At 38.4% G+C, this 24,527-nt stretch overlaps 1 protein-coding gene across 1 annotated transcript in view; it reads left to right on the forward strand.

Moving 5' to 3' along the window:
- Positions 1-24,527, forward strand: part of CDH12 (cadherin 12) — a 225,002-nt gene that overhangs the window by 133,084 nt on the left and 67,391 nt on the right. Inside the window, exons 4-5 of the mRNA XM_065669300.1 lie at positions 7,055-7,174; positions 13,227-13,394. Of these exons, the coding sequence (XP_065525372.1) occupies positions 7,055-7,174; positions 13,227-13,394 (288 nt within the window). The remainder of the gene's footprint in view (positions 1-7,054; positions 7,175-13,226; positions 13,395-24,527) is intronic.

The raw sequence follows: 24,527 nt of genomic DNA on the forward strand, positions 1-24,527 counted from the left end.
TATAGACTATTAGCTGCTATTTCAAGCTCCTCATTTTCTTCAGAAGTGCAACCTCTGTCAACATTATCACAGCCTTGGGACTATGTAAGCAGCTGGCTGTCTTTATAAATAAATAAATAGCCTAATTAATAAAAATAAATAAATACTCAATTCTAAAAGAGTCATTATTAGCTTAGCCAGATTGTGTGCCCTTAGTTGCTTAACTCTGGCTGACCCCAACAGATGAGGGTAGGAAAAAAAAGGGAAAAGAAAATAATTGCTTTGCTGATTTTCAAGCTAAGTAATTATCTTAAAAACCCACATCTGTAGGCTTCCCCTGTTTACTGTCATCATCCATCAGGGAGACAGGGATGGTCAGGAGAAAGGGTCGTATTAATCTGGAGAAAGACTTTGAGAGACAAAAACAGTGTGGGTAATAAAATGAGCCGACTCTTTCTAAAGCTCTAGTTCTACTTTATAAAGCATTTATGCCATAAGGAAGAAGAAACAAATAAATCTTTCTTCTTCACAATGCTATGTCTTCCAATTTGCCACGGGAAAAGAAAGTCAACACTTAAAGCACTGTTTTCCAGATGAAATCAGAGTGTGTAGTTCAGCTTAACAAAGCCAGCTTCCATAGTCCCTGGATCATTGCCACCGTAAATCAAATGTTATTCTAGAAATATTAGAAATATGTTTGATTATGCATAAAGTGCTAAAACTTGCAACAGCTGCTTTTAGCTATGAGTGCAGCAAAAATATTAGCAAAAAGCTGCCGTTTTTCATCAATTACAACAGGGAATGGCAGTATTGATTTCGTGGACATGGCTGCTTCTGGCAGCTGAGAGGAAAATATGTAAGTTCAGTGTGATGTCTGGAATGCAAAACAGTAGAAAAGTGAACTTCCTTGACTGTGGCTAGTATTCAAGATGTTGATGGAGCCAGCAAACTTGTGTTATTATCAGGGCTGCACAGCCACGAATAAATAAACTGGAAACTGGCTTTTCCAAATAAAATATGCCTTCCTTATGTTACTTTTGTGGGAGTCAGCTTCAGGAGTATATCTTCAAAACATATTATAGGCAATTTCTTCTATAAAAGATAAGCCCAAAAAGGGCAATGTCAGCATCTCTTTACAGACGCACATGTTCTTCCAGTATTGGAGCTTTGCTAGAATGGCTAGTGGCAGGTCAGGGGAATATTTACTGAGACGGGGGATCTCCTGATCTGAATTGCAATATAGTGCTTCAGTGAGTCATAAATTCACTTTTTACTTTTTTTTTTTCCTTATAAACCAACCAAACAAAAAACAACTCCAAAACAGTATCAAAAGAATTAAAAACAAACAACCAAACAACAACAAAACACAAACAAAAGCAAAAAAGCCCCAAACAACCAAAACCAAACACAAGACTAAGGTAGGTGTTGATTAGGTTTTTACTTGAATTCTGAAAAGAGGATGGATATTGTTTGGGTTGCCAAAGTGCTATTCTTGGTACTGTTTATGAAGAATATTGTGCCAAGTAGTGAGTTTCTATGCCAGCAACTATGCCCTTCCTTCCTCCTGCCTATATAAAAAATAATTGAACAACAGTCTGATGACCTTTGAAGGTCCCTTCCAGCCTGAGCTATTCTATGGTTCCATGTTTTCTTTCAAAAGTACTTGGCACCAACATCTTCCAGCAAAGTGACAAAACCCCAAAATTATACAAGTGGTAGGTTTGTGTACAGCAAGATGATGACAGCTCTTTTAACTCTACAAGAAAACCATCTTGGGGCAGGGGGAAACAAAATGAAAAGAATAAGAAAGCTTATGACAGAATATCTGCTATCCGATCTTTACTCACTACTTGTGAGTAGATGCAACTGCCTTGATAGTCCATTATATAAAGTAAATTCTATACATATTCACATACAACCTCCCATATGGAAAAAAAAAAAAAAAAAAAAAAAAAGATGAACAAGACAAAAGCTAAAATCACAGTTCTGGACTTCAAAAGAAGTGACCTGAGCTTGTTCAGGAATCTTCTTGGCAGGATCCTATAGGAACATCCCAAGAGACTGTGGGATCTCTCATTGGAGATATTTACAATTTGTATGGACAAGGGCACGAGCAACCTGCTGTGACTGAATCTCTGGTCTGCACAGAGTGGAGACAGGCTTCAGCCAGACTCTGAGGAACACTTACAACATAATAAAGTCCTGCTCCTCTCACTTCGGTGTCCCTTCTCTTCTCATTTATCCCCAAACCTTACTGCTCCCATCCAGCCCTCTCTTGCTTCTTCAAAGCCTCAAAGCAGATTCTTCTCAGAAGACCTGGAAGTCAGATCCTTATTTCATAAACATTCTCATTACGGTATAAACTCAGGCTTCTTGTAGTTCCCTCCAGTCATTCTAATATAAACTGTGAGACTTTTTTAGTACTATTTAATCAGTTTGGCCAATGAGTTAGAGATCTTGGGCCCCATTCTATTTGCAGTTATTGCTGGATTGCCTTTGGACTTCAGGCAGAGTAAAGTTCAGGCCAGTATGCTGTGATTAAAATGGCTGTTTACAATATGTTAGTCTTCAATACTGTCTGTATTCATTTAAAGAAAATAAAATCTTCATTAAAATTCTGTACCATTTCCTTGATTTGTGTGAATGGTTTAGCATTTTTTTCTTTTCTTTGTAAACCATAAAAACCAGCTAAAGTACATAATTCTGTTCTGCATTTCATAATGCCTTACATCAAATATTCGTTAATTGTGTATCAGTAATTAAAAATATAAGTCTTTTTAAATACTGACTATCATATAAGGTATTTCTGAACAACAAAAAAAATGTATTTTTTTGTTCATTGGATTAGCTCATGTAGTAATGTAAGTACATGTTTTAATTAAAATGTCATGAGCTATAGTAAATGTGATCCTCCATCAATACCTTTGTGCATTAAAGTTTTGTAGCTGTAGAACCCTGTATTATTGCCTGGGAAAAAGAATTATATTTCAGAGCCTACTTTTAAAAATATATTGGTTTTATACTTTGCAATAAAATAGAAAGCTTGTTAGATACAATGAGCAATGCTTGAAAATATTGAAAGGATGAGAAACCAATTTCATAAAACCTTTTTAGAACATTAGGTATGTATTTAAGTCAGTAAAAGACTGGAGGACATTAATATATGCCTGACCTCTTATAAAAATATAAGCTTTACATATTATCTGGTAGCTGTAAAAGATCTGACAGATGAATTAATACAGTTGAAACTGCTGTCACTGTGAAATGGATTATTTTTCATATTCAGTGCTTGCTATTTATCAGGCTAAAATTACTTCAAATGTCTTCCTTAATAAAATTTATTTTATAAATCAACATTTCTCCCTTCTTTTCTGTAATAAGGTTGAATTAACTGGAGCAGGTACCTGGAGCATATGCCTGAGTGGCCTAATGTTTTTAGGCCGCTAATAATCAGTACTTGCAGGGACCATCAGGCTTCCTTCACCTTTCAGTGTCCCATTTTTCTGTGAGAACTTAGCCATAGATACAGATCCAGCTGTGATGTTTCACAATATCTGCCTCTGTATCACTGGCACAAGCAGGCTAGTGCTACCAGGTAGCCTGTGCCCAGGCCATGGCTGCAGAGTGATCTGCAGATGCCTGGCGAGACTGTAGATGGCTACATGGTAGAAGTCTAATAATAGGTGACATGAACTCGCCCATAAGTATCATCATGAAAGCACTAATTCTAGCTCATGATCTTTCATCAGATCTTTGTGCTGGTAAAAAATTTCCTCTGCTGGTGATACAGCAGGAGCTGCTAGCTAGTCACAGCACTTTTGGAAAGTAGGGGAGCTGAAAATGAAAATGACTGCTTTTAAGCTGCTGTTGCTATGGGGTTAAGATACAAATGATGGAATAGGGAATGAGCTCCAAAATCCATTCCCAGACACAGAAACTTTGCTTTGAATATGCAAAATGAGATAAACATGTTTACTGCTGTATCCATTGCTTCAGTCTCCTGAAACACTGTATGGATTAAATTTATGAAAAATGACCAACTTTACTTATTAAAAATACACCCAATAACATATTCAGTACCTTACATGACATCTTAAATATATGTGAATAATTACACCATAACAAGAAAAATTAAGTTTGCTTGGATATCTGAGTTTGACATTTCCTACCTAAATCTGTTTGAATGCAAGAGCAGCTCATTAATACACTGTCAGTAGTTCTCAGTTTCTGCTAATTTAGTATATATCGTAAATTTTCTCATGTTCTGAAGTGTTGCCAATCCATGCATTCGGTCATAAATCATAGAATCATAGACTGGTTTGGACTGGAAGAGACCTTAAAGGGATCATGTACTTCCAGCCCTGCTGTTATACGCCAGGCTGCTCAAAGCGCCATCCAGCCTGGACTTGAATACTTCCAGGGATGGGGAAGTCACAGCTCCTATGGGCAACCTGTGCCAGTGTGTCACCAACCTCACAGTAAAGAATTTTTTCCTTACATCTAAGCTAAATTGATCCTCTTCTAGTTTAAAGCCTTTCCCACATGCCCTTGTAAAAAGTCCCTCTCCAGATTCCTTTTAGGTCCCCTTTAGCTACTGGAAGGCTGCTATGAGGTATCCCTGGAGCCTTCTCTTATCCAGGCGGAACAGCCCCAGCTCTGTCAGCCTGTCTGCATAGGAAAGGTGCTACAGCCCTCTGATCATCTTCATGGCCCTACTCTGATCTCAGTCCAGCATGACTAGAAGCCCTAGTCCAAGGGGATACTTGGGAATATTTGACAGCACCACCTTTTTTTTTTTTTTTTTTCCTTTTTTGGCAAAAGTGCAGGCTGTTGTCTTAAACCAGTCCTGAAGTAGCACACTTGTCAGCCAGAGCACTCAGTCATACAGCTCTGGTTCAGATCTCAGCACCTGGGAGTCTGATGCTTTGCTCCAACACTTCAGAAGTCAGCAAAACTCACCAGCATAAGGTCATAACAGTGGAATGCTGAACAATTTTGTAAGAAGGAAAGAAGGTAGCAAATATGTTAAACTGTAGTATTTATTTTTGGTGGGAAAAGCAGAGTGATGTTTTTTAAAAAAAGACTGAATTTTTCTCAAAAAAAAAAAAAAAAAAGATATCTTGCTTTTTCTTCCACAATGCTAAGGGCCCAAAGGTGTCATTTACAGTGAATGTACATTTTCTGGGGGGAAGAGAAGGAAAATATTGAAAGCTACCATTTCCTCCTTCATCTTTGTCACTGGAGTAGAACTAAATTATTGCTGTGGTTCCCTGAATTTCTGGAGCAGAAGATGGGGCTGAAAGTGGGAGATCCTATTACAAAGATATCCCTTATGAACAGGGACAGATAAAAGCCGTGAAATGCTCTACGGGTATTAGATAGCTTCTATCACTCCAGTAAGAAAGACTATTCCTCCAGCTGGGCTTGCCTAGGCTATTTAATATATGGTTATGGTTATGTGTTCTGTGAAGAAAGGCAGAAGTGTTTAAGTAGGCACTGCTTCCACTACTGTTACACTGAACCTAGACTTGTCTTTTCTAATGCATACCATTCTTCACCCTTCATATCCAGAAAATCAAGAAAGTAACCTCTTAGGTTTTTAGTTGACAGAATCCATATCAGTAGTTTATTTTAATTAATTTATTTGTTGCTAATTTTTTCTTTCTTTTAGAAGTTTATTTTAATGAAACTTGCCCTCAGCTTAAAAACATGATCAGCTTATTGACTTTAAAAAGTTATTGTTAGTCAGATTACACTTATATTTTGTGTCTTCTTCAGGAGATAGAAAGAATATCTCTTGAAGATTGGGGGGCAGTGGGAGGTGGTGAAGAGGGACTGAAAAAAAAAAAAATCTTCCAAACAGCTGGTTTTGCTATCAGTTACTTTCCTGTCTATGTCATAGGACCTTTCACATGGAGCAAGTCTCAGTGAGGCACTCCCAGAAATAAACTTTGGAAAGTCCATTAATTTTAGATTGTGAACATCCTTTGAAACTTGCCAGTTTTTATTACATAAAAGTAGGAGTCTTGAAATGCTTGCAGTATTGTTGTATCTTCTTGAAAATAAGAATATATGTTGTATATTCTTGAAAAAGTATCAGATGACCTCGAAATGCAGAACATTCCTTAAAACAAAAACAGTGGGGATAACCCTTCTCCCTGTGCAGCTTCTCATTTAGGTTATACGAATTCCAACATTCATTTGCACAGAAAATCAAAGGAAGCTTAATTCTTCAAAGCTGATGGGAAAGCCTATATATGTGGCTGTTTTGCTAAAGACTATCGTTTGAGTAAAATTTTCATTATGGGGCAGGGGGGAAATGAAGGTAAATTGCTTAGCAACCCATAAGAAGGACAAGATGTTTCTGCAAGACTGTTGCCATTTACAGTGAATTTTCTGTCTTTATGTTCATTTATTTTGCTCAGTCAGTCCCCTTTAAGTCAGAATATAAAGCAAACTGCACTAGGTCTGGTCTATAACCATGGCTGAAAATAGTGTGTCATGGGAAGGTTCTTCTTCCACAGTACTTCTGTTTCCTACTGAACTGTATTGGAAAAGCAAAAAGACTCAAGTCTGCAATGGAATGTGAATTCCACCTTTTATCAGACTGCTAAAGTAGTTTCTTAAGGTACTTAGAAATTGGTCCACTTGCAGATTCAGAAGTTGTTTGACCAAAAACTTGTTCTAAATGCAACCCCTGTACTTTGTATTCTCAGTTGTCTACTTTTCCACAAAACTGTGGGGTATACTTCTTTTCAAATTCCAGTATTTCCCTTCCCCATAGCTTGCCCTACATGTGTTGGATAAAAGTTTTTGTAAATAATGCATGCATCATAACATATTTATAGTGTCTTCTGATGGTGGGCTGCTTCCCCTTTCCTTCCCATTATGCCTTGGCTGTTACCTAGGTGGTTGCTAGGATGGAGATGAAGAATCAACTGGTTTATTCTCACCTTGTTTCCAGTGGAACAAGAATTGCAACAGAATCCACTAGCAACATTTGTTCCTAATGTGTCTGAAATACCCCTGATCACTGTTCCATACTGCAAATGTGATTACCTGTGTTTCTTTGCAGGAGCATATGTGCTTCAAGTAAAGGCGACAGATGATGATGATCCCACTTACGGAAACAGTGCTAGAGTGGTTTACAGCATTCTTCAGGGGCAACCATATTTCTCAATTGATCCAAAGACAGGTAAATAGTTTATCAGCAACAGTGGAAATTTTAAACTTTTTATTTTGGTTCATGTGGGCAGTATCAGCAAATTAATATGTAATCTAGCTGTAATCTAGCGCAGAATCTAGCTGGAGGTCTGTGACTAGTGGAGTTCCTCAGGGGTCGGTGCTGGGACCGGTGCTGTTTAATATTTTCATCAATGACCTGGATGAGGGAACTGAGTGCACCCTCAGCAAGTTTGCTGATGACACAAAACTGGGAGGAGTGGCTGACACACCAGAGGACTGTGCTGCCATTCAGCGAGACCTGGACAGGCTGGAGAGTTGGGCGGGGAGAAAGTTGATGAAATTTAACAAGGGCAAGTGTAGAGTCTTGCATCTGGGGAAGAACAACCCCATGTACCAGTACAGGTTGGGGGTTGACCTGCTGGAAAGTAGTGAAGGGGAAAGGGACCTGGGGGTCCTGGTGGATAGGAGGATGACCATGAGCCAGCAATGTGCTCTTGTGGCCAAGAAGGCAAATGGCATCTTAGGGTGCATTAGAAAGGGAGTGGTTAGTAGGTCAAGAGAGGTTCTCCTCCCCCTCTACTCAGCCTTGGTGAGGCCGCATCTGGAATATTGCGTCCAGTTCTGGGCCCCTCTGTTCAAGAAGGACAGGGAATTGCTTGAAGGAGTCCAGCGCAGAGCCACAAAGATGATTAAGGGAGTGGAACATCTCCCTTATGAGGAGAGGCTGAGGGAGCTGGGTCTCTTTAGCTTGCAAAAGAGGAGACTGAGGGGTGACCTAATCAATGTTTACAAATATGTAAAGGGTAGGTGTCAGGATGATGGAGCTAGGCTTTTTTCAGTGATATCCAGTGATAGGACAAGGGGCAATGGGTGTAAACTGGAGCATAGGAAGTTCCACGTTAACATCACGAAGAACTTCTTTACTGTAAGAGTGACAGAGCACTGGAACAGGTTGCCCAGGGGGGTTGTGGAGTCTCCTACACTGGAGATATTCAAGGCCCGCCTGGACAAGTTCCTGTGTGATGTACTGTAGGTTACCCTGCTCTTGCAGGGGGGTTGGACTAGATGATCTTTTTAGGTCCCTTCCAACCCTTGGGATTCTGTGATTCTGTAATGGGCTGATATGGCCAGAAGCCAGTAGAGTCACTTTGCACATCATTCAGTTTGAATAATTGACTAGTTTTTGAATGAATTACAGTCTGTTGTAGAAACAAAAGAAACATGCTCCTCTAATCAATCCTGGAATATCAAAAATATGTATACATTGTATACTTTTTTTTCATCTATTCTACCATTTCTCTATAGCTAAAGCTGTATATGTTACGTGCATCCTACTTTTGTGGTTTGTTGTGTTTTTTTTATCCTGATGATTGAGTGTCTGCATTCTTTTTTCTATTTTTGCTTGCTGAACTTACAGTGAGAAATTCTCTTCAATGGCTCTTCTTCTATATGAAGTGCATTTGAGACTGTGGAACAGCTAATCCTCTCCTACCCTCCTCTTTTTCTGGGGGGTGGTTGTTTGAAATTACTGGATGTGTGGGCAGAAAAGGATAATACATTTAAAGAAGCTAAGGCATTTGGGAGGTTGGTAGACATGTTAACTAGATATCTTGTCCTGTATTTCCAGATGTCATAGAATCACAGAATCATAGAATAGTTAGGGTTGGAAAGGACCTCAAGATCATCTAGTTCCAACCCCTCTGCCATGGACAGGGACGCCTCTCACTAAACCATCCCACACAAGGCTTCATCCAACCTGGCCTTGAACACCGCCAGGGATGGAGCACTCACAGCCTCCCTGGGCAACCCATTCCAGTGTCTCACCACCCTAACAGTAAAGAACTTCCTCCTTATATCCAATTTAAACTTCCCCTGTTTAAGTTTTAACCCGTTACCCCTTGTCCTGTCACTACAATCCCTGACAAAGAGTCCCTCCCCAGCATCCCTATAGGCCCCCTTCAGGTACTGGAAGGCTGCTATTAGGTCCCCACGCAGCCTTCTCTTCTCCAGGCTGAACAGCCCCAACTTCCTCAGCCTGTCTTCATACGGGAGGTGCTCCAGTCCCCTGATCATCCTCGTGGCCCTCCTCTGGACTTGTTCCAACAGTTCCATGTCCTTTTTATGTTGAGGACACCAGAACTGCACACAATACTCCAGGTGAGGTCTCACAAGAGCAGAGTAGAGGGGCAGGATCACCTCCTTCGACCTGTTGGTCGCGCTCCTTTTGATGCAGCCCAGGATACAGTTGGCTTTCTGGGCTGCGAGCGCACACTGCCGGCTCATGTTCATTTTCTCATCGACCAGCACCCCCAACTCCTTTTCTGCAGTTCCACTCTGAATCTCTTCTTTGCCCAGTCTGTAGCTGTGCCTGGGATTGCTCCGACCCAGATGTAGGACACTCTTGTTCATATATTTAGTAATTCATTTAAGGAGCCAATAACCTACATGGTGAATGCCATGCATTATGTCATCCTGCTTTGTTACAGGAAGAGTTGTCCGTATGTCCCTTCCAGCAAATAGTTTCTCCTTCCAGTGAAGCTGTACTTGAATGTCAGATTGTGCATTAAAGAGCCTTTATACCCGATAAAGCAGTAGCTTTGCAGTGAGAGCCTCACAAGGCTGTTAGTGCACTATCTCCAATGGGCACATTGCTTTGTCACATACTTAGCAGGAGATCATATTGCAATTCACAGTGACAGATTTTACTTTTCAAACTGGAATGGGACTTCTTCAAGTATCTGGGGGAATAAAAGGAATTGCCTTTATATTTAATTTTTTATTTCAGTTTTGTAAAGAATGAGGAGGATTTCAATGGCAAGAAATACTGGAGCTACAACTTCAGTTCTAGTACAAATTTCCCAAAGAGAAAAAGAAAAAAAAAGTTATTAGTACTCGAAGAAGAACTTTTTTTTGCCTGTGGCACTTTAACTTGCTGTATCATATCGTGAGTTACTCCTGGGGAGAATCCAAATGGACACAAGAAGAAAATTTTTCATAGTGAGAACAATCAGCCATTGGAACAATCTCCCCAAGGAAATGGCGGATTGCCCAATGCTGGACACTTAAAATTCAGCTGGACAGGATGCTGGGACATTTAGTCTAGGTCATGTTCTGCCTAGAAAGGTTGGACCAGATCATAGAATCATAGAATGGTTCAGGCTGGAAAGGACTTTAAGAACACCAAGTTCCAACCCCCTTGACAAGGGCAACGACACCTTCCACTAGACCAGGTTTCTCGAGACCTCATCTAGCCAGGCCTTGAACACTGCCAGGGATGGAGCATTCAAAACTTCCATGGACAACCCATTCCAGTGCCTCACCACTCTCACAGTGAACAATTTCTTCCTTATAACCAACCTAAATTTCCCCTTTTAAAATTTAAACCCTTTACCCTTTGTCCTATCGCTACAGTCCCTAATGAAGAGTCCCTCTTCAGCACCCTTGTAAGCCATCTTCAAATACTGGAAGTCTGCTATGAGGTCTCCACGCAGCCTTCTCTTCTCCAGGCTGAACAGCCCCAACTTTCTCAGCCTGTCGTCATACAGGAGGTGCTCAAGCCGCCTTACCATCCTTGTGGCCCTCCTCTGAACTTGCTTCAAATTCTTGAGGTCCCTTCCAACCTGGCATTCTATGACTGTGTGATGATGCTTTCTCAGATCATTCCTGATAGGTGATAAATATTTACTGTCATATGAATCTAGTACACTTAAAATAGTTTTTAACCTTTATGGGTCTGAATGTCACAACTGTCTGTTTACGCCTCTTTACTGACCTCCTAGTTTTTTGCCGTGCTTTGCGGAAAGTGAGCAAACGATATGGAAGCAGGAGAGTTAGATTTTATTGCTCTTTCAGGACAGTAAAATGCATTACAGTCCCTCCTATGGGACAGCTGTTGGACTTGTACATTTTAAGGCCTCAAATCTTATACGTAGATGTTACCTATTGATGCTATGAAATTTCTCTTCTGATTTCCATGTGAGTTTTCTGTAACACAGAGCACTTTTAAAACAGATAACCTTCCTTATCTTTCCTCTGTATGTCGTTCTGCTACTAAAATATCTTTTTGACAAACACTCTATTTTCTGATATGTTTATGAAGTCAATAATTTTATTTATGGCTAAATGTCTACAATTTTTTCTTCAACTCAGTACTCTAATCCATATTCTAACCTTGGTTATATTCTTGAAATCCAAGTTTTTATTCCAGAAGTTTTTCCCAGAACTTGGATTTTCTTTTCCACATAAGTGGATTGTCTCCTATTGAATTACGGCTTAATAGCTTTGCAAGACATATCTTTTGGGCCAGGTCTCATATATAGTATTTTCAACTGTCAGCAGCCTTGTCTAGACCAGATTTTCCTGCATGTTTGCTATTAATGACATTTGCAAAGAGAAAAAAAAAAACAGGTAGAGCAATCAGAAAAACTGCCATCTCCTGCTCACAACCTACTATCTGCCCATTTTCAGTTTTTTTCTTCTTACTGTTATTTTGTATTGTATAACAAGGGAAGTCTTTAATTCTCATAGCTCTTTTCTCCTTAGAAAGAGCATACCAAGGATGTTATAAAATACTGATGAATATATAGTTTTCACAGTGCTAAAATATGGATTAAGAGATTCAAGAGGAAACCTAGTAATGTTCATCCTATTTACAAAATGTTTTTTGTTGTTTTTTTTATGAATATCACATGAATATGAACAAATTTTTAGTTTTAAAATTCAAGATTTCTGTCTAGAACAAACTGTGCACGCCATGCTGAAGTGGAAAATAATAGTTAATGTTGTTTTTATTATTATCAGTGTCACAAATAGAGAGAAATTGTTATACAGTTCAATTCAATGGGAATTTTTAATAGGTTCCAGAAATAGCAGATTTAGGTCAAGTTATTCCTAGACTCTGAGCAAGTACTATAATCTAGCAGTTCCTATTCTTACTTGTTAACACAGCAGCTGTTAGTAGCTACAAAGAAAAGAATGACCCTTAAAGTTTGTTTCTTATAATTCCAGACTGATTATATCACTGGGGGAAAAGACTGCTTTTAAACCCAAATGGTTTAATACTAGAAAATAATTTTTTCTAATTCAATAATAATTTTAAAGGGAAGCATGCTTCTTTAAAAAAAAAAAAAAAAAAATTCCAATTATTTGTCAATTGTGCATGCTGTCTGCACCAGTCTGCACCCAGCCATTTTCTGAAAACTACTGCTAAATATATAGCATTTTGCAATATAATATGCACTCGTAAAATTTTGACAAGGAAAGAAATGCATTTTCTCCTATACATTTTTTTTCAAGGGAAAGGCTTGAGTGTCCAAAACCTTATAGCTTTTTATGTTATCAGCTGATCCTATGATCAGTAGTACCCCTCTCACTCTCTGCAAGTCTGTCTTATATCATTGACATTAACATATCAGGACGGATGTTATACCTGTTTATACATCAGCTATCCAAAATCACTGAAGATTAAGATGCATTTGGGTAATGACATACCATGATATTTTAATTACTGCTCTTTAAGGAAACTTTTATGGGTTTCATTGTATCTACATGCTATATCAAGAAAACTTTCTCAAGGAGAGTCTTCTAATGAAGACCTCAATTGTATAGAAGGGATACTGTCTTGGCCTACAGTAGCTTAATGGCAAGTGACTGGTTGAAAACAATTGAAGATGCAGTCTCTGAAATGCATTTGGTATCTTTTCCTACATTGCCCTGCTCTGCATAACGCAACGTTCTTCAGTCCTGTTGTGGCAAAGCTATGGTCACACCAGGCAAAGCTATGCTCACACCATTCACATCCCTAGTGAAAATGCACCATTCTCTTTCAGCAGATCATGTATTGATTGAAAAGACACAGCACTCATTTTGAATGGCTGAATAGCTGACAAGCACACTTTTGAAAAGCCTGAGTGATTCGCATGTTTCTATGTGAGCTTCTTTCTTATGAATCTTTTAGGAAGAATTCGATTCTTGGTCCAAGACACCCAGTATTAAAATATAATAGTAGATAATTATAGCCCTTTGTTTACTTGTTCTTTCTCTTTCCCATTTCTTTTTTGTAGGTGTAATAAGAACAGCTTTGCCAAATATGGACAGAGAAGTGAAAGAACAGTATCAAGTTCTAATTCAAGCCAAGGACATGGGAGGACAGCTGGGAGGACTAGCTGGTACTACCACTGTAAACATTACTCTCACGGATGTCAATGACAACCCACCCAGATTTCCTAAGAGTATGTTGTATTCTGAATGCGCTAATTTTAAAATAAGCATGACAGAAAGTGTTAATGTGAAAAATTATTTAGAAAAAGAATTAAGATCCAGGAAGAATAGTATATGATGAATAAAAAATTAGAATATACTCTTGTTTTTTTAAATAATATAAAGCTCAAATTGAAAGTAAGACTTTTGAAGATTTAAGAGGAAATATATCAGCATTCCACAGGACCAGCCTGAACCTAAGAGTTCATTTCATTTACACTTCAGAAATTATACAGTAAATACTGTTTTTATCAAGGGAAACTGAATGACACCCTTCAAATGATGGAAGGTCACTATAACCTAAGACTTCCAGGTACTGAAGACAGAACTGGCTCACACTGAGCATTGTTGTTATGATAATCAGGAACAGATTTTTTATACTTCTTGGCCCAGAAGATTGTCCTTGAAAACACGTACAGCCTCAAAATAGTGGCCATCCAATGACAATTTTTAACAATTCCTATCAATTAGTTTAAATGAAGCTTTTCAGAAATATGCTAATTTAATCAAGCATAAACCTTGATAACTATGCCAAAACAATTAGCTGCTCAAAGTTGTTAGTAAGGCAAATTCATATTAGAATATTTGTGTAAATTTTCAGTAAGATCATGGCTGTTTTTCACTTTGTATCTCTTTTCTTGTAAATGAATTGTAATCCAACTTTAAGTATTATAAATGCTCCTTAGGTATCAAACCACACCTGAACTTCATGGATTTCTCTAATATAAGAATTCTTCTTTTCATCAGTACAAAAATATATTGCAGTTCTGCTGGCATGTAAGAATGGCCATGGTGAGACAAAGATCCATTGGCCCTGCCTTCTGTCTCTTACATTGACATCTAGAAAGTATACATAAGAATAGGCCAAACAATACTCCAGAACATTTCCTCAGTTTCTAATGATTATTAGCCCAGATTGGGTCTTCATATTTAACAAACATAAATGTATTTTCTTACAGCAAGTTGCCCATTGCTTTGAAACTTACATAAAATTTTGAAGTCCACAACATCCTATGTTAATGAGGTGAACAGATTAATCATGTATTGCACAACAGACATCTTCCCCTCTTTTGTTTTGGATCTTTCCCTACATAGAATTCAGAAAGCATTGCAAAATATGACCTTTATTTATAAAAACTGAGGGTTTTTTTCAATACAAGGTATTCTCTGTGCATCCATTAATCCTGCTCCTACTGTTTTGATCCACGCATGTTAGTCATATATATCCTTACCTCCTTTGAGCTCCCTGGAAATTTGCAGGAAAAAATGTTATATTAGTTCCTTCAAGCCTTCTTGTGCCATAGTGGATTGAAGCAAAATATTGCATATCATAGTTCACTTATTTCATCCTTCAGGCTCTTGGACATGTAACAGCTAATCCCAATGATTTGTTACTCTTGTGTCTGTTCGTTCTACAACTGCTTCTATATCTAATTTATCCTTCTCATGAGTCCCTCATAAAGAAGGGTGCCAGGACAGAAAAATTCCCCAGCTACTTTATAATGAACACAAAGAAAAAAATGCATGAAGTTAAACATTTCTGATCTTACCTTCTCTCAGCACTCCTGTATCTCAATTTTGGATTGGCTTCACACAGTTCCCCTCAGGCTTTTGCTTCCAAATGTCTTTAAAAGACAATTGTTATTAGCTTGTTTGCCAGAGATTTATTCAAACTCCTTTTTTGTCTTCTTTACTTGTGGTTTTATAAATAAAGCGAATTTTATGGTTCTTTCTGTTGTCCTCCCTAACACGCAACTTAATCTCCTTGACAGATGTGTTCTTGCTTTTATTAACTATGTTGTTTACCCGTTTAGACTTGGTTTTTAATGGGTGCTGTGCATTTGCTATGGCCCTTCAAAATGGGGTCCCTAGCTAGTATCCCCACCACTGACAGTGATTTAACTGTCTCAGCTATCACATTCAGATTTTCTATAGCACTATCCCTAGGTTATATTGACTTATAGATTTTATTTTTTTTTTCTTTTTTGACTCTTCCTGCTCCTGAACAGCTATTGCATTTAAGCTCATTATTGTTGCTGTAAAATTTACAAGAAGTAATGAACTTTTCCTGGCTAGCTAGTGTTAATACTGTTATCTTCTCTAGGTTTGACTTAGAGCTTCCTTCAAGAATCACAGATATTCCTTCACTGATAAGACTTACTTTGTCTTTACTGTGTATTTTGCTCCTTGCTACTGTGCTGCCTGACTGATTTTCTTCTCTTCCACAGAACATACTTATCATGCTGATATTCTTGTGTAGCATTAGGCATTAAAGCTACCCATACTAGTTCAAATTTTAACCCTTGGCTTTATATCGTGGCTTGCTTTCAGGTCTTTACTGGATCCTATTTTGATTCATAGAATCATAGAATAGTTAGGGTTGGAAAGGACCTCAAGATCATCTAGTTCCAACCCCTCTGCCATGGGCAGGGACACCTCACATTAAACCATCTCACCCAAGGCTATGTCCAAGCTGGCCTTGAACACTGCCAGGGATGGAGCATTCACAACCTCCCTGGGCAACCTATTCCAGTGCCTCACCACCCTAACAGGAAAGAACTTCCTCCATATGTCCAATCTAAACTTCCCCTTTTTAAGTTTTAACCCATTACCCCATGTCCTGTCACTGCAGTCCCTGATGAAGGGTCCCTCTCCAACATACTTGTAGGCCCCCTTCAGATACTGGAAGGCTGCTATGAGGTCTCCAAGTAGCCTTCTCTTCTCCAGGTTGAACAGCCGTAACTCTCTCAGCCTATCTTCATACGGGAGGTGCTCCAGTGCCCTGATCATCCTTCCTGTTATCCTTAACATCCCTAGCCAAGTTTAATTCTAACTGGGCCTTAGCCTTCCTAACCTGGTCCCTAGCTTCCCGGACAACATCCCTGTACTCTTCCCAGACCGCCTGTCCTTCCTTCCACTTTTTATAAGCCTCTTTTTTCCTTTATATTTTCCTCAGCAGCTCCTTATCCATCTAAGGAGGTCTCCTGGCCCTCCTGCCGCACTTCCTTCTAGTTGGGATGCAACACTCCTGAGCTTGTAGCAGGTGATCCTTGAATATCAACCAAGAGTCTTGGGCCCCCCTGCCCTCCAGGGCTATATCCCAGGGAACCTTAATAAGCAGGTTCCTGAAGAGGCCAAAGTCTGCTCTTTTGAAGTCCAGGGCAGTGAGCTTGCTACACACTCTTCTCACTGTCCTGGGGTTCTCAAATTCGACCATCTCGTGATTGCTGCATCCAAGGCTGCCCTGGAGTACCACATTCTCAATGAGCCCTTCCCTGTGGGTGAGCACAAGGTCAAGCATGGCACCTCTCCTTGTCAGCTCCTCTATTACTTGCAGAAGGAAGTTGTCCTCCACACAATCGAGGAAGCTCCTGTACTGCTTCTGCTGTGCAGTGCCATCGTTCCAACAGATGTCAGGGTGGTTGAAATCCCCCATGAGAACAAGGGCCTGTGAGCGTGATGCTTTTCCTAACTGTCTGTAGAGTGCTTCATCCACAGGTTCTCCTTGATCAGGCGGCCTGTAACAGATCCCCACAGTAATGTCTCCCATGGCTGTTTTCCCTTTAACCCTGACCCACAAACTCTCTGTAAACTGCTCACCTGCCCCCAGACAGAGTTCCATACTCTCCAGCCTATCCCTAACATAAATAGCAACTCCCCCTCCCTGCCTGCCAGGCCTGTGTTTTCTAAAGAGCCTGTAACCTTCCATTCCAACACTCCAGTCATAGGAGCCATCCCACCATGTTTCTGTGATGCCTATTACATCATACCCCCATAGACGTGCGCACATCTCTTAATTCCTCTTGTTTGTTCCCCATGCTACGGGTGTTTGTATAGATTCTGTATGATCTAGCACTTCTGCATTTCCTGCTGGACTACCGTCACCTTCAGTGAAGAATACAGAATTCTGGTGACTGCATCCTTTATCTGAACTGTGTGCTTTTACGTATTTTTCAATTGTATGCTTTCCAACAGCTGAAAATTTTCCTGAATTTTTATCACATAGATAAATTCTTCAGCTTTCTGAAGCCTCTTTTTCCTATGGCCAAAATGAATTTTGTATATTCTCTATTGACACCCGTTCTTTAGCAAGTGCCCCTGCTTTCCAGTAATGCCCATCTCTTCTCCTTACCTTTTTTCTCAGACAGGCATTTAAAGGCCTTTCCATCTTTGTCTCACAGACTGTACATAGAGAGACAATTTCAGATTATGTTACTATGAATGTCCTTAACTTCAGTTTTTGCTCACTAGTCTTGATTTCATGCCTAAAACCTCTGCCCAGTCTTACCTTATTTTGTCAGATGACCTACAGCCACCAGCACCTCCTTGTGTTTCCTGACGTCCTGTCAAAACACTTGCGAGACGGCCCAGTTCTGATCAACAAGCAAACTATCACATAAGGTCTCTTAGAACCAGCATTCCCACTTTCCTCGTGCTTAGTGCTTGTTAAACTGCCCACCACTGCAGTCTGCTCCTTCCTTTCAGCTGGAAGCTCTGCTGCTAGAAGAGTACCACAGCTGCCAGAGGAAATAGTGTAGCTGCCTGGAAACTGAAAAACTCAGTGCTCTGGCAAAGTCCTTGGGCCCAGTTCTCTTCCCATGTCTAATTTTCAGTAGTAGATTTTACTTTCCTTGCTTTTATGGGCCTTACTTATTTCTATTTCATTGTATGCCTTTACTATGGTGTTGCAAAAATACACAAGTCAGTTTTAAATTCACAGAGAAATCATGGAACATATCATCCTCTTTCAAAAAGATGATAGCCTTGAGGTCTCATTTAATGCAGGCAGTGTGGTTATGACATCTTTGCCCAATTGCTGCTGTGAAGGAGCAAGAAAAAAATTCACCAGAGACCAAGCTTGTCCTGTGCTTTGCATGCTAATAAGGTTGAGAAACTTTTGTTTCTATTATATCAAATGCCACAGAAGCTGAATTAGAGCAATGACTTTCAACAAAACCAAATAGTATTGGAGGTTTGTGTTGATATTGAATATAATAAACATATAGCATTGTTTACAAGCTAAAATGTCAGTATGGGGACTCCAGTGTACTGGAACAAGTTTGGTCTAGGCAGACCTGAAACATTCTTTTTGAGGGGATGTGTTGTAGGCTACAGATCTATATTCTCGTAAACTAAGGACTTCTGCTTAATCAAAACAGTAAAAGCAAAAATCCCGATCAATGGGGATTTACTTAGCCTGTCCCATTTGGTTAAGCAGTATGTGAGATGATGTATAGTGGACCTGAAATTCACAGACAAAAAGCTAAATATAAGTAAACAAAAATAATTGACAGAAAAAAAGTTGAGTATTAATTTTTTTCTTACAGTAACTGTAATTTTCCATTTTGCTCTTTGAAAACTTTGCAACGATTCAGAGTAACTTCCTGACAGAAAATGGACTTTGTCATTTGCTTGACTACTATAGCTAAAAGGATAATTGTATGGAATTTTAAATTAAGCAAAAATAAGCCTTTAAAGTCAGGTCCAGGTAAGTTCCAAGTTCAGGCCTGGCAAGATCTAATAAGCCCTCACTGTTGCTGGGAGTTGAGACCTCCAGTATTACATTACTCATTGCTGGTCCAAAAGCCAGGAAGTCCAAGTGCAAACTGAAAAGAGGGCCTGAAGGTCCTTTAACACTAACTGCTGCAGGGTAAGTGTTTACCATCACATAATCAGGACCAGTTTCCAGGGCTTATACCAAAGATGCCATGCTATAGACTACCTTATCAAATAAGAAGATGTTAATTATCACAGAATAAAGTTTATTTCTGAATTCAGTTAAGCTAAAAAAAAAAAAATCACAGCAGAAGTGAGAGAACATATATTATTAATACTTGGAAGAAGCTACATTGATTAATAATACATTACAAGCTTGCCAAAAAAATGTAACATGGAACACCTTTATCTCATTGAGGGTCCTTTAAGGAGACAAGCAGGTTCGGATTGGGTATAAGTATCCAGTGATGAAAAACCACTGACTATCCTGCTGAACATGGAATTTTTTATTTAGAACCTGTGCTTTTGAACATATTCAGTGGGGAACTCCCACCTTGCATGTCTCATAGTAATGAGGAGTGTAACAAAGGGGAACCCTCTAATCACTATATATTTCTGTCAGAGTTCTTTAACCTGCAGGTATCTGTTGGCCCACATTTTGGAAAAATGAGGCACTTCAGAAAACTGATATTTTCTTTATAGCTAGAAGGAAGAATGAGTTCGATTTATTTTATTAGTAGAAATTTATTTCCAAAGGTTTTTCACATATGTCTTGCTTAACTCTTCATTAGTACACTGACTTTCTGCATTACTGGGCATGTTTCCTTGTTAAAGATAGAACTTTTTCATAAATATTAAAATAAATGTTTCATACCAAAGTTTGATTCTTGCCAAAACCTGAAAAAATAAGTCATAGACTAAAAGCAAAAGTACATCTATTTCCTTTCATAGCAACGATGTTCAAGCAATTAAATGAAAATTTGGTTTAATACAACATTGCCTTTGAATAGAGAAGAATGGATAAAAGCTGTTCATCTGTAGGCATGCATCCTGGTCCACAAGGGAACTGATGGCCTTTCTCTCTCAGCTGCTCATGTACACAAGAGCCAGTTAAGTAAAAAGACAGTTCTTTAAGCAAAATGACAGGATGTGCTGATCCTTCCTAGAAGTTAGTGGTCAAACTTTCAACTCATCAAGCATTAGACTGGTCTGAGGTAGCTCTGTGGACAACTGGGGCTTGTTTCCAACCATTAAAATAAGCTGCAAGAAAGAATAAATGGGTTATATTTGTTTCAACATTTAAATGACAAAAACTGCATAATTACTTGGTATAAATTATATTTTATGGAATCAAACCAATTAAGTGAAGTGGTTGATTCATATTTTGTAAGGTTATTGTGCTTCATTTTTCCTGTCTTTCTTTTGTTCCCTAGTGACAGAGTGCCTGTGAAAGCGATTTAGAGAAATAAGCTCCTATGTGCTTATCAATAATAGCACATGTGAATCATTTTAATCAAAGGAATAGTATGCCTTTTAATTTTGATATGACACAAATATATTTTAGAGGGTAAGGCCTTCGTGTAGAAAAAATACAATCTAATTTTAAAATTTTTACAGTTTTTATTCTGATCTTAGCTAGCAAAAAATTATTCTCAAGTGTCTCATGAAGTCAGCAATAAGTTGGATTTATTTTTAAGTTATGTATTTTTAAGGTTATGCTCCCTGAATTTACTTTTTTTTAATTATTATTCAGAAGAACTATTTGGCTAAAGCTATGTTTTATCATATAATTTCCAACTCATAGGAGAATTTTAGGGTAATGATTGGGAACTGTTTTTAATAGAAGACATATGCATTAAGGTTTGGACCTAAAACTTGAATTTTGTCTACTTGTGCATGTATTGGCTTTAAAAAAAGAAGCTCTCTGACTGTTAGAAACTATTATCTTGGGGCTGGTTTGCAACCACATTTAAAATGCTTGGATGGCCCTAGACCGATGCCTAGACATAACAGGGGACATTATATTGCGGTCATTGGTCTTTCCAGAAGCATACCATTGAAATCCATCAAGTTATTTATTTTGCATAAAAGAGCATGGCAGATTTCCAGAAATGCTGACATGCTTGGAAGCTGAAATGCAGCTATTCATCTTTTGGCAATGACACCTTAAAAAAGGCAAGGTTGAACAATCGTTCCTAGGACCTTGCACATTATCTGCCTGTTCATATTGTAGAGATTTGCAGCTAACTGGATTTGGATTTCAGGAGTGGCCACTACAGTGCATTTCACAGAATGGATTAATATTTCCACTGGAGACAGCAGAGGAAACAATGATCTTAAATAAAAAAGTCAACAAAACAGACAATTCAGAAACTGGAAAAAAATGTCTTTCGCTGATGCAATTTCAGGACTTTCAATGCAAGTAAAGAAGACCTTTATATAAGAGAGCTAGCCCTTTTTTCTTTTTATTATATAACCTTTGAGTGCTACTTGCATGATCCATTACCTGGATGATCTATTATATAGATTTATTATCTATTTCACAATTATGATATTAGGAATAGAGTTAACATATTATTATCCTTTAGATAGCATCAGTGATTATTTATTGGTTCATATAATATTTTAATAGGTTTCCTTTCAAGTACTAACATCTGTAGAAATATTTTGACAAAAAGACAACCGAGTGCTGAACTTGGGAATAGCCTGCCTACACATACTTACGCATACTCCCTCCCTAGATTTAAAAATCTTGTCATAATTATTTATCTACATATTCTGGAAAGCATAGTACATCACAGAAACAGTACACACACTATTTAGCAAAGGTTTTACTATATAAAAGGAGGTAAATTTTGTTTACTTGGTAAACTAAATGTGACTGATTCCATTCATGTTTCTTTGAATCAATCTTGCTCAGATTTTATTGCAAAATTGGGTTCAGATGCAGAGTGCAATGAAAAGATGTTCTGGTCCGCATGAGGTAGAAAGAAAAATCTTTTAACCCACTGCTCTGGATGAATGGCGTATGACATAGAAGTTCCTCAAATAATAGTATCTGTTTTAAAGATTTCAGAAGAATATAACACAGATCCCATCCAGTAGTAATATAGGCATCTACAGAAAAGGACTGTATGGTAAAGAAATTATTCTGTTCAGTAACCTAAAAAATTAAAATTATGAAAGCAGAGGTTCTGATAAAAGAAGTAAAAAAAAAAAAAAAAGAGGAAGATTTGCTAGAGAATTTACTTGGGATTAAGGCTCAGAGATTTGATCTGCCTAATTAAGTATTTTTACAAGTCTACACAGCTTTCTGGGAAGTTATTCTACCCACTACAATTTAGAAGGGGAAGTATGGCTTCTTTTGGTACTCCTTTTAAAAGGTGTTGTGCTTTGTATACAGCAGTTGTATCTTCATTGGCTCTCGGAATCAAAATGGGTCCATCATTCATTGATTAAAGAATGTGCTTGGCAGACAAGATGCCTTCGTTCAGTTCCAGCAGCTAATTACTTATTTTATACCAAATGGGAGATACTTACACAGGACAGGTGGACAGATTCATTGCAGACTAGCCTGGAGGCATTGATTAGGTCAGAGACAGAGTCAGACTTTGCTTTGAATTAGAAAGGGAAGGAAAGTTGAATCTTGGTCTACTCCACAAGACAGAAATGGAAAAAAGCACCAGCTTAGTTTTGTAAACCAAGCTTAAGTCTTTTAATGTCAGAAAATGTTGAAGAAGTCTGATTTCCATTCACCTGTGAGTTTTGCGTAAAACAGAACTGTATTTTTGAGTTGAACATTTTTATTTTAACTGACTACTTCAAGGAGTGATGCAAGACACGAATGCAGAAAAACTCTTGAAATGGGCTCATGCAATTTTAAGCCAATCATGAAACCAGCAGCCATGCAGAGGTCATTGTAATTTTGGATCATAATACTAGTGAGTTGCTTAAGTACAGCTTTAACACCAGAAAAACTATAGTCATATCACTATGTGAATAAATACTAGCAGACCAGTATTTGTTCAGTGCTGTTACAGAATCATAGGAGGACTTAGGGTGAGTCTTCTATAATCCAGGTTCCTTCTAAGTCTCAAACTTTTGTGCCATTGGGATCTCTGCCTTCACTTTCTCTGGCCTTCTCTTTTCTCCTCACCCTGTCTATCCCTACATTCAACATGCACTCCTGTCTCCCTTCTCCCAAAAGAGACACAACTTTGTCCTTGATCTTGTTTTCATCTTATACTACAGTGTGGCCATTATCTTCTCCTCCTCCACAAGTGTTTTGTTCTTCCCAGTAATAAGACTACTAAAACAATTAATCCTTTGTTGGTTCACTGCCAGCTCTGAAACTCTCCACATTTCACTATACTGAGATCATGAGTCTTCACCATCCCAGACAGATAAGCTCCTTACAGTTCTATCTTGCCACTACACTGTCACACAGCTTAGTGACCCTTGCGTGCTGTTTCTATTTGACCAGAGTTAGCTGCATGTTTGACAGCTAGTCACAAAAAAGCCTCTCTACTTTTTTTCTACACAAGCACTTAATCACTGCAATTATAGACATTTTTACATAGAATAAAAGAAGGTATACAATGGTTCATATTTTGCTTTGAAGACTGGAAAAATGACACGAAAGTGATGGGGAAAGTTCCTGGACATTTAAACCATCTGTACTCTTAGCTTTAGCACATCCACTGGCCACAGTTTTGACCAACACCTAGTAAAGCTTTCTCAGTTAAATTCAAGGCATTTTTGGAAATTAGTGCAGATCAGGAACTATTCTCTGCAGTCACTTTCCAAGAAGCTGACCTATTTTGGTGTGGGTAAAAGAATTTAATAACATGGAAATAGGCCATTCTATACTGGCTATTTCTGGGCGACGGAGTACAGTCATAGCTCTTTGAGCCTATGCTTTGCAATCCAGGCCATACAGCCCACCTTGGGTGACAGTAGCTGACAGTTAAGTAGGCTTCTGTTACTATTTGTTTGTGAGCAACACAAAGAAGTTAACATAAAATTCAACATCTATGCAGATTTCTATTTACACTTATGCCAACTTTCTCTTATATTTTTATTATTACTTTTTGCATCAGAATTCTATAAGCACTTTCAGGAAGAGCTGATTTTTTCCCAAAAGTGGATGTAGTCTTAGTAAAAGCTCCTTAGAAATGTTTTGGGGTTTTTTTGGTAGCTGTCACTGTTGCATGGTCTTGATCATAAAGCATCTCGAAAGTGAAACACTTGATTCAGATTGAACAATGGCCCAAAACCCAACTAAAGCATGGTATTTTGGAAAAAAAAAAACCAACCAAAAAAAAACCCAACAACAACAAAAAAAACCCAAAAAACAAAACCCCAAAAAACAAAGAAACAAAAACCCCAGAATAAACTGGAGGGAGACATACTCAGTTATCATAGGTTCTCAAAACACTAAATGCTTAGTAAGATTTGACTGCTACACTTACATTGATTTTAAAAAATGTCTCAAGAATGCATAACTAGTAAAGACTATCCTCAGAGGTTTTTTGGCGTACTGATTGGATGAAACAAAAACCTCTTTAAAACTCTAAACTGAGAGACTGAACCTTCAGCTTCAAAGCAGA

Source organism: Lathamus discolor, chromosome 2 (genome assembly GCF_037157495.1).
Source record: "Lathamus discolor isolate bLatDis1 chromosome 2, bLatDis1.hap1, whole genome shotgun sequence".
In the NCBI taxonomy this organism is placed as follows: domain Eukaryota; kingdom Metazoa; phylum Chordata; class Aves; order Psittaciformes; family Psittacidae; genus Lathamus; species Lathamus discolor.